The following is an 11499-nucleotide window of genomic DNA, read 5'->3' on the forward strand; positions in this document are numbered from 1 at the left end:
TTGGACTTGAGCTTTGTACAAGGAGAAAGGAATGGGTCGATTTGCATTTTTCTACATGTTAACCTCCACTTAAACTAGATTCTTAAAACTGGACTGAATTTTATATGAATTATCTCAGGCCTTAGTGAGAAGAAAGATTTCTAAGTTTGTTTGGAAATGAGCTACCAACTCTAAACTCAGCCTCACACAGAAAGCTGCTGTGAGCCATGGCTTACAAAGACAGACTGACCTGGGTTCCTGGTACTACCATAAAAAGGTCTGCCCTTTCCTTGGCTGTACACAGCTAGGCAGGCAAGGGTATGTAAATGGTGTTGTTGGGTGACACTGCTGAAGGTTTGTGGTATTTGACATGAGATAAAGAGGCTAGTGCTGTAGCAGCAAGCCACTCATCACGGAGTCTTCCTTGCCTTTTCTTTCTCATGGAACATGTAAATAAGACATTTCACCTCTTCCATCTGTAGCTCAGAATCTATTTTTACACAGTGGGAAAAAAGTGCCTGTCTTTGCCCTGACTCATTTTTCTACTTTGCCTCTTAATCCTTCTTCCCATCCATGGATCTTTTGTGTTAATTAGGCTAATTTGTTCCAAGCTACAGCTGGTGAGATTAGTGGCCCATAAAATCAGCTTAGTCTTTTTGACTAGCATTTCTCTAAAATGTACAATAAGAAAATTGAATAAGTGGTAGGATATACCTCACACATATTTGGGTGTATATGTATTGGCTTTTGCATACTGGATTATCATATTTTAACAGGACTAGTTACAGTTGTGGTTGATAAAGCCCAAGTCCCATTGAGGCTATAACTATGATGTTTTAAGTTTTTCAGGCTCCTTGGAATAAAATTTATACTCAAATAAAACAAACCAAATTATGAAATTTAAAAATGTGAATAAGGTATTTTATTGATTCTGCTAACCAACCAAGCTGGAATTGTATATTTTCAATTTCCTAAAACTGGCAGTTTCGCTTAAGGCTCTTTTTATTTAAAGTCGACTTCCACTATTGCCAACCTTCTTACAGTGACCCTTTGAGTTACAAACTGCTGTGTTTGCTCAGCCTCCTCTGAGAGAACAGTGCTGGATGCTTGCTAACTCTTGCTCCTCCCTTGGTACCCGTGTCAGTGCTGCCTGAGGTTTGGTCTCTCTGGCTTCTCCTGCATTTGCTATTCATTTTCTAGTGATTCGAACTTCTCAGCTAAAGAACCGTTCGTTCATTTTTTGCCTTCATTCTATGTGCTCCCCTTGGGGAATGTCTGCCTGGGAAATGCAATCTGACTTTAATTCATTTATTAACATATTTCTTCCTTCGTCTGCTCCTGCAATTTTCAGATTTCCATTCCATGCAGCTATTTGCATATTTCCATTCAGACAGACCTTTCACATCAATTTGAACCCATTTAAACCATAAATTACCTGTCCTTAGCAGCAGCTCTTTCCTGATTTCCTGTGTGAGTTCATGGTGCCACCATTGGGGTAGGGGGGTGGTGAGCTGGCTAACTAAGATCATCAGCTTTCATCTTCTACCAGTCTCATTCTCACACCTAGTTAGTCACCAGTTGTGCATATAAGAAGTCCCCCCACTCATCCCAGCGCTGCCCTCTTGTGGCTGTTACTTAAAGTCCCAGTCTCATTATCTCTTGCCTTTTAATTGGTCTCATTTCTTTTCCTCTTTGCATGTTTCATTTCTTTCCATTCAGGTCTCTCATGACAGGCTTCTTAAAATGTGCTTCTGACCATATTAACAGTTTTGAAAAGAAAGTATACCTGCGTATTTTAAACTAACATAGAAAGTTAAATAGTAACTTCATGGACTGGCACTCAAATATTCCTCCATTGTAGTCTCTATGTTCCTTGTCAACCCATCATCTTCAATAATAACAGAGTCCTGTATATACCTGACACTCAAAACCCTTTTGCTACCTAGCTCTTAAACATGCCTGTGATTCATTTTTAAAGCATTTGAGCATATAATTTCTTACCACCTAAAACTGTAAAAATCCCTAGTCTACTCTTGGTAATATATTTCCTAATCTACTCTTGGTAATATATTATATATAATAGTGCCTCTTTCAACATGTTCTTGACTATTCTACAATGAAGGATGATATTTGGGGCTGGAGAGATGGCTCAGCAGTTAAAAATGCTGTCTGCTCTTCCAGAGGTCCTGAGTTCAATTCCCAGCAACCATATGGTGACTCACAACCACCATGCAGGTATGCATGCAACTAGAACACTCATATTCATAAAATAAATAAATAAATACATCTTTAAAAAAGAATGGTATTTATGATTTTGAATTCTGTTACCATTTCTTTTAATGTCAAACTTTTATAAGAAGCATCTCTAGGAAGTGGCAGTATTTCTATTTTGCACTCTGTAGCTGTGGGTATTATAGTATACACAACAGGGAATTATTACTGATTTTGTTTTAAATCTAAATGGTTCACATTTTAATAAACAATGAAATGAATGGCATTCTTTTGTTTAAGCATGGGCATAGCAAGGAGAACTGGGAAAGGGAAATGAAAAAATAATATTCTATTTCATATAACTATAATTTTGTACTTGAGCAAGAAAATCTCATATTTCATCTTCATCAACAGCCACTGTACATAACAATCTGTTTGACACTTTGGAAAAAATTGTACTTTTGAAAAAGAAATGGAGGTGATTTGGATGCAACTGTTTTCAGAATGCATACAAAGCTAATGACAAGGGTACAGGATGAGTGTATGCCAGTGGAAGTTCATTTCATCCTCTTAGTTTCATGGATCTTTTATTCCTAGGGTGTTCAGAATTCTAATGCTAGACAAACCATCATGCCTTCTTTTCAAAAGCAAATTCTTAGAGGGAAATGACTTTACCATGTGGAGACTGAAGTAGAGAAATTATCCAACAGGAAGTACACATAGTCTTAGCAAAAAGGTAAATGAAAACATTGAGGGGTTTGCAATGATAGATGTAAATCAAGGCAGAAGGTTCAGACAGTATGGAAAGAAGATATTTCACCATTTCTTTCCCCGTGTCAGTGTTTCAACAGTATCATGCTCAAACCATCTGAAATAAAAAGGGGTCTATGCTCTCAGCCAATATCAATTTCTTAAAAAGCTTAACAGTAAATTACCCTGATTTCATCATGCTATTTTTTCAATTGCTTTTTTGACAATTATTTCCCAATATTGAATCCAACACATAAGATGAGAAGAAACAGCCACAAACAAGGTTTGATATAGACTCAGACAATCCTTTACAAGTGAATCACAGATAAAGTGTAAAACTCACACAAGACATGTGCATTCATAAAACCATGTGTGCTTGTACATACATCATTTGTCTTAGCAACAAACTAAATGTCAATACTGATAGGTACATTTATTTTGTATTATTTACTTAAAAGAGAGTTTTATAAGAGAAACAAATCATAGAGTATATACACACACAAAGACTTTACTTGTGTTTTTATGTCATTTTTAAAATATCTGAGGTTTGAGATTATTTTTGTCTATTCAAAATTATTGGCAAACCATAGACTCCATGTGCCAGGCAGATGGGATAACTCATGGGAAAATGCACATCAACTATGCACATCAGTCTTACTTGTTGCTGGGTGAAATCAGAGGACAGGCGCATGGTTGACAGTCATTTGGCAATCCTCTGACAATTCCATAGTAGCCCAGGGCACAGCGTTCACAGAAGTCACCAGCAGTGTGATGCTGACAATTCTGTAAAAGAAAACAAAGATATGCTTCCAATGTAAATGGAGTTACAATATATTGTATCATACAGTTTCCTGTCAATATGTGCATGTGTACACACACACACACACACGCACACACATACACATGTACAGCCAGCCAGACAGACAAATTACAATGATCAATTCTTGAGACAAATATTTAGAGATACATTTTTATTTAAGAAGCTGATGCATGTGTAGGAGTTACATTATCAATAAGAGCTGTTTCATATAAATTAATTTCTGTGTACATTGTTCTTTTATTCAAAACTAGCAAATAGAAATTCAATAATATCTCAAACTTTAGTTCTATGAGGAGCTTGGGGAAATACTATAAAACCAGAGCTCTGGTGCATGTCTTTTGGGGGATGCCAAAGTCAAACTAAAGCAGAAAATATAGATATATTGAGAGACGACATACACGGAAGTGGTCAGCCTTCTTATATCTTGGATGTCATTTATCTATTTCTTGGGAGATGTGGATGGTTCTTCACCATTATAGAGGAGTCAATTTGTCATTGTAACCACTGGTCAAATTTTCCTTTTTGTTTAATGAAAGGTATTCCACTTATATGCTTGAAGGCATTTTCATGAAGAAATGAGATACACTGCAGAGTAAGATACAGTTTCTGTATAAAGATCTGCAGCAAGTAGAATCATACTTCACAAAAAGCAATCAGTATGAATGTAAAAGAAAGTGCCCATGAGGTGCTCAAATGAGGAGAAGGATAAATAATATTCTACCTTGATGAATTTATATCCACTTTAAGAATTTGAAAACAATTAGGAATCACAACAACAAAAGTCAACTACAAATAATGTTGAGCAAAAATATGATTCAGTATTGAGAGTAAGAGTTTAGGGATTCAGGGAATTTAGAGTGAGAATTCAGGTTGGTTTTGTAAGACAGGATTTGCAGAAGTCAGAGCAATGACTTACTCCTTAATATGCTAAGAGAAATACTGAAATCCTGCAGTAACAAGATATATGCAAATGTATGCTCCCTCTCCAGCCAGTGCTGCCTGTGTACATGGAACTAACCTTCAGAGAGCACCTGAATGGCCCTACTTAGGTGTGCTCCTCCCTTACCCCTGGGACTTTTCATTTGTAAACCCTGTGCTCAGTCAATGTCATTTCATCTTCTTTCTTGTATAGCTCATTTGAACCCATATCAAATATCCTTTTCTCTTTACCACATTCCTTGGTGTCCTAAAACATGGCTTAACAGCTCCTCCTATCTAGCGCAACACAATAAATGAAACACCACCAGCATGCAATTATTCTAAATGTCTAAATTAACAAGCTCATGTTCTAGGCAAGAGGGATGAGATGGGTCAAGATTTTTAATATGGAAAAGAACAGGTACCATATCTCACAAATGTGGAAAAGTAAACAGGACAAAATGACTTGATGCATTGTGATGCTGAGTTAGTTAAATTACACAACTCTCCTTTTCCCAACTATGCAGAGGAATCTACAAATCTTAGCAGTCAAAGGCATTCCATACTTCATGGTAGCATTCTGAGACAATGATTCTCAAATAGAATAATTGCATATGGATTTTTGTCTCAAATTATCTAACAAGCCATTGAAGAGAATGCATTTCCTAGGGAAGGCATTAAGATCCCATTTTCTAATTGCAGAAATAATAATGCCCCAAAGACAAATTCTTCCATAATAGTCTTCAGCATTTTGGCCTTTGCAACAAAATAATTTTTTATATATAATGTAAATATAATACTAACAAGTGAAATCAGTTGCTTAAATATAATGAACACTGCTAAAAATACAAAGGCCCCCAAACTGTGTTTTTAATTTTCTTCAATCTGAAATTTTCATTTAACATATTTAAACCTTTTCTGAATTATTGAATTTTCACAGATACACTAACATGCTATACTTGGCTAAGTGAATAAAATGTCTATAAACTATGGATACCCATATTTTCATAAAATGTGGAAATAAAATGTTCCATAAACAAAGCATATAAACTGTAAGGCTATTTTGGAAACTCGCGACACAGCTCTTTCATATGTTTTGAAACAGGATGTGTAACCCTCCTGGCTTGAGGGCTGATTCTTCAGACCCTGCCTGCCTCTCATAACCACACCTCTCTGTCCACCTCCTGCTATTTGCCATGCCTCGCTCCTGGTTCCAGTTACATCGGAAGTCCCGCCTCTACAGAGACTAAAGAAGCTGCTGATTGGGCCTATATGCTGACAAACTTGGGGAAGGGGTTTTGCCTCACCTATTCTACTTGTTGGCTTATAACAAAGAGATTATTATTAAATCCAAGATGGCTGAGTGATCACACTTGACTACTGTCTAATTTTGATCTTTCCACGTGGACTAAGGTAATATTATGGCTAGCCAATTTCCTCCTGACTCCATATTTCAGATAACCTGATCTTATTGTTGCCGCTGGCCGGCAACAAGGATGCCTAGTATTTTCCCTTACATAGAAAATTTCCCATAGGGAGATTTATATACTGTATATGTTTAATAAATTTAAACACATACACAGAAGTTACACATTAGTATTTTTTCATTAGTACATTAGAATATGTGAAATTTGCTTGCTTGCCTTGCACCCTGGATTATAGGTAGTTCGTATGTCTTCTATACTACCCAATGAACATAACCCAACTTTGTAGCATTTCAGACTTAAGGTGAGGAGGAACTGAACATAAGCTTACCCTGAAAGGACATTTTCTAACTTTTCCTTTCAGTATCACAAAATACACAGTTCTCGTAAGGCAGGCCTCTCCATCTTACACGACTGTAAGAAATAAAATCTTCCTTGTGCCATGTAAACATTTCATTTGCTTCATTCTCGTCTTAAGGTCGCAATCTGATTTCTGAGTTCTGCCTTCTAAAGTTTGACAGATGAAGTTCAATTCTCATTTCCCAGAGAGATGCTCAAATACCTAACATTGTCTCCCAGATCCCTCCTTATAAGCAGAGCTGTTAACAATCCTGGTTACTCAAGAGTTTCCTTTAAAGCATGGGGGAGGGGTTACTTGTGTGCTGCCCAGATTTGCATTCACATTAAGACTTCCTCCATCCTTGATTTCTGGAGCTTGTAGACTCATCAGTGTCCTATGGGTACCTAGTAATATCTGCAATCCAATGATCACATCTATATCATGTGGATTAATATGATAGGCTGGTATTATTTTCATCTTCATATCCCAGTACCTAACACAAGGTAGACCTATTGGAAATACTGGCAATGAGAGCCAGAGGAATAAATGGACAGGTGACCTAAATTAACTTTTCTGTCAGTTTCATATTAGTAATTGAGGGTCAACAGGTCACCTGTTAGCATGTTTTCTATCATCCAAAGTTTAGGAACCATTTTAGCTTTATGTACTGTAATATCACTGGGGAACACTTTGAACCTGTACTGCAGAGGGTATATCATACATTTGGCAATGTCTCTGGAGTTTAATGTGGCCCATTTTTGCAGCCATTTATACATCCCATTAATCTCTCAGCTGTGAGCATGCAGATTCTTTTTGTAGCTTTGTTTGTGGGGATATCATAAAACATGAATCAGTTGTTTACTTAAACAATCCAGTATTTGAACAACAAATCCCATCTTCACTGCTTTTGACTTAAGCAAATTATTAATTCTCTCATATCACTTAATCTATTATAAAAGGAGAAATGATACTGTTTATCTCATAAATGTATTATAAGAATAAATGAGAAAAATCTATGTATAGTGGCCTGTATTTTTACCAGTATATTACCAATATATTACTATATGTTTCTAGTCCTGATATATACATATAGTTGGGCACAAATAGCTAACATTTTTTTTAGAGAATTTAAGATATAATTCATCACCCTGTTTTGAAATATACTGCAGAACAAGAATCTGAAGCCTCACACATTGTATGCATAGTAAGCTTACCAACTGGCTGGATGTTCACTATGCTCAAAGAACCTTTTTTCACCTCCAGAGAGCAATTTTTATTTTTCTCCAGTTTATGAAAACTGGTAAAATAAACCACAGTGAAGTAACAAAACTAAAAATAAAACCTGGACACTTATAACTGCTTTCTACCCTGGTAAAAATTTTATATTTTCATAATTTCTTGAGTATTTTTCATGTGGACCCCTTAATCACCTCTGTACATTCTGCCTACTCTATAGAAGAAAATGTACTCGAGCTTTCAAAATTTAAACATTTAATCAAGTAAGCATTGTTCCTCCGTCTCAGTCGCTAACCAGCATTTTATAATAAAATTAAAGCCCAATTTTTATACTTCCTAGCCAAAGATTTTAAAGACTACCTAATTTTCAAAGCATTAATATTCAAAGCTATTACAAAATATGAATAATCCATATTTTGGCAAGGTTGCTAGATATATTAAGGAAAGTTTACAATATTTTTAAAATACCAGAGATTCCAATTAATGTCTAGTTCTTGAAGAGAAACTTATAGTTGAATTACAGATATTAATGTTGTGTCAGACAATAGTGAAGAGGATTTGTATTTTTCATTTTTTTATATTATAATTCTAACACAATAAAATATTTTTCCAAACTACACCTTTAAAAATTAAGTTAACTAAATCTTCAATATTGTGGAAAATAGGACAGATAAAACAGACAGGGTTATGGTGATTATTACGTGAGAATGTGTACTGTGCATCCCTCTACCTACCTGTCCATTTATTCATAGGATTCCCTATATATGCCTCTCTGTTCACATGTAGCTACTTCTTCTCATCAGTTTTAATCTTTCATTCATAGCAAACCAAGTTCTATCAAGGTCAGTGACAGCCACTGGCATATTTGTAGTAAGAAATAGTGCAGAAAGTTTAGAACTTATTCAAACCAAGGATGAGGAAACTACTTTCTTGAAAATGCCATATGGAATTATGAAGAACCTAGCCAAACAGTAGTGTTTGCTGGGAGAATTATTTAACCATATTTTTCTATTGAATAAAGGACAGTAAAAGTAAGTATAGTAAAAAGAATAAATGAGCTCTTATCTCTAAATACCATCTCCCCACGGGGTTTGGCCTAGTATTTGTTTGTTGAATGTCTATGCCATTGTGGTCTTTTGTTGAAGTCTTAACTCCTAATGAGATGGTCTTGGGAAATAGCCCTTTGAGATCTGTTAGATATAACAGGGTTAGGGTTGAACCATCCTGTTTGGAAATTGTGGTCCTTCAAAAGTTCCCTGTTCATTCTACCATGTGAAAACACTGAAAAATACTGTTCTTTGTGACCTGGAAATGTCCACAGCAGACACAAAAGTTTCTGATATCTTGATGAACAGTCCAGATTTTAGAATTATAAAAAGTTTTTGTTGTTTTTGTTGTTTATGTTGCTGTATGGTGTTTTCTTGTAGTAGCTCCAATAAACTAAGAAAATTTTGCATAGTGCTAGACACAATAATGATGATTTGGATTGTGATTGTTTATTAATTAACAGCCTGTTAATTTTTTATTAGATATTTTCTTTATTTAGATGTAAATTTCTCCATTCCCAGTTTCCCCTCCAAAAAACAAAGAAACAAACAAAAACAACAAAAACAAACCCCTGTTGCCTCCCCCTTCCCATGCCTGCCACCCCACCCTCTCCCACTTATTGGCCCTGGCATTCCCCTACACTGGGGCACAGAACTTTCACAGGGCCAAGCTCCTCTCCTCCTATTGATGATCAAATTGCAATCCTCTACTATACACATGCTGCCAGAACAATCAGACCCCTCCATGTGCAGTCCTTGGTTGGTGGTTGAGACCCTGGGAGCTCTGAGGGTACTAGTTAGTTCATATTGTAGACTACAAATAAAGGATAATGTGATAATTATCAGTGCCACTTAAAATGACTTTTGATTTTATTTTAGCTCTACTTTATGTGAGTGTTTTGCTTGCATGTATGTATGTGCATCACGTGACACTCATGGAGTATCAGGAGTATGTGGACTCTTGGAGTCATTGAGACTGTGTTAGATCCTTTAGAACTGGAATTACAGGTAGCTGTTCGCTGCCATTTGAGTTCTGGGGCCTGAACCTGGATACTCTGGAAAAGCAGCAAATTTTCTTAGACACTGAGCCCCATTTAACTGCTTTTATGAAGTCAACCACTGGCTAAATCATGTTTTAAGCTATTCATTTTAATATTTTATTGAGTCTGTATAAAAATTCTCTGAAGGCCAGGCAGTGGTGGTGCATGCCTTTAATCTCAGCACTTGGGAGGCAGAGACATCTTTAAACATATATATGTTTAAGCTAGTGTGCTGGTTTGAACATGCCAGTGTTACTATCTGGAAGTGTGGCCTCATTGGAGTAGGAGTGGCCTTTTTGGATGAAGTGTGTCATTATCGTGGCAGGCTTTGATATCCTTCTCCTAGGTGCTTGAAAGAGTCCTCTCCTGGCTGCACTTGGATCAGGATGCAGAACTCTTAGTTTCTGATGTCTGCCTGGACACTGGCATGCTTTCTGCTGAGATAATAATGGACTAAACCTCTTAAATTGTAAGCCAACCCTGATTAAATGTTTGCCTTTATAGAGATGCCTTGGCCATGGTATCTCTTCAACAGCAGTAGAAACCCTACCCTAGGCTGGGCAGTGGTGGCACATAACTTTAATCCCAGCACTTGGAGGGCAGAGGCAAGCAGATTTCTGAGTTCAAAGCCAGCCTGGTCTACAGAGTAGGCTCCAGGACAGCCAGCGGTATACAGAGAATCCCTGTCTTGAAAAACTAAAAAAAAAAAAAAAAAAAAAAAAAAAAAAAAAAGCCTAACTAGCCTAACTAAAACAGCTGGAGTCTAGCAGAAGAGAAATCAGTGTGCTTCTGCCTCCTTGATTCCACCATGATGTTATAATAATAGTTGTTTCCTATTTGCCTCAGAAGCCTGCTTCTAAGATAAATAAAGTTGTCTAACTTCAAAAGTTCCCCTAAGGACAATATAAAAATTCAACGCATAACAATTTATATATAACTCTGTGTGTTTGATGGAAGTATTTGTTTCTTACTTCATCTCAGGATTCTTAGAAAATATACTCTTACTGAGGCAGAAAACTATTCACCAGTTGAACAGCAACCAAAAACAAAAAACCAAAAAAAAAAAAAAAAAAAAAAAAAAAAAAAAAAAAGAAAACCCAAAAAACAAAATAAAACAGGAAAAGGACAGTAACTTTTGTCTAGTAAAAGTGAAATTAAACTCTCATTTAGGAGTGTGTTTAAATCAATCATTTGAAGCAAATGTAACCATTTAAAACTACATAAGAATCATGCATTTAACTTATGAGTTGAGTCCTTCCCCCAAATTATCTGTTGAAATTTACAGACAAGCAGAAAATAAGACTATGACATCAAAAGCAAATATTAATTATTTTGGGAATTCAAGGAAAGTCTATATTATTAATATCCTCTCAGTACTCATCTCTAGTTATAAACACTATGCACAGAAGAACTCTTTTTTAATTAGGTGTTTTCTTTATTTACACGTCATACAATATCTCCTTTCCCAGGTTCCCCTCTAAAAAAATAATGAAATAAAATAAAATAAAAAAGCAAAAACAAAAACAAAAACAAACCCCTTTTCCCCCTGCTTACCACCCCACCCTCTCCTGCTTCCTCACCCTGGCATTCCCCTAGATTGGGGCATAGAATCTTCACAGGGCCAAGGTCCTCTCTCTCCTCCCATTGATGTCTGACTTGGCCATCTGCTACTATACATATGCTGCTGGAGCCATGAGTCCCACCATGTGTACTCTTTGGTTGGTGGTTGAGTCCC

The 11499-nt window shown here is 36.3% G+C and overlaps 1 protein-coding gene across 1 annotated transcript in view; it reads right to left on the bottom strand.

Moving 5' to 3' along the window:
- Positions 1 to 11499, bottom strand: part of Lama2 (laminin subunit alpha 2) — a 668494-nt gene that overhangs the window by 200411 nt on the left and 456584 nt on the right. Inside the window, exon 30 of the mRNA XM_031380750.1 lies at positions 3599 to 3723. Within this exon, the coding sequence (XP_031236610.1) occupies positions 3599 to 3723 (125 nt within the window). The remainder of the gene's footprint in view (positions 1 to 3598; positions 3724 to 11499) is intronic.

Source organism: Mastomys coucha, unplaced genomic scaffold (assembly GCF_008632895.1).
Source record: "Mastomys coucha isolate ucsf_1 unplaced genomic scaffold, UCSF_Mcou_1 pScaffold2, whole genome shotgun sequence".
Taxonomy (NCBI): Eukaryota; Metazoa; Chordata; class Mammalia; order Rodentia; family Muridae; genus Mastomys; species Mastomys coucha.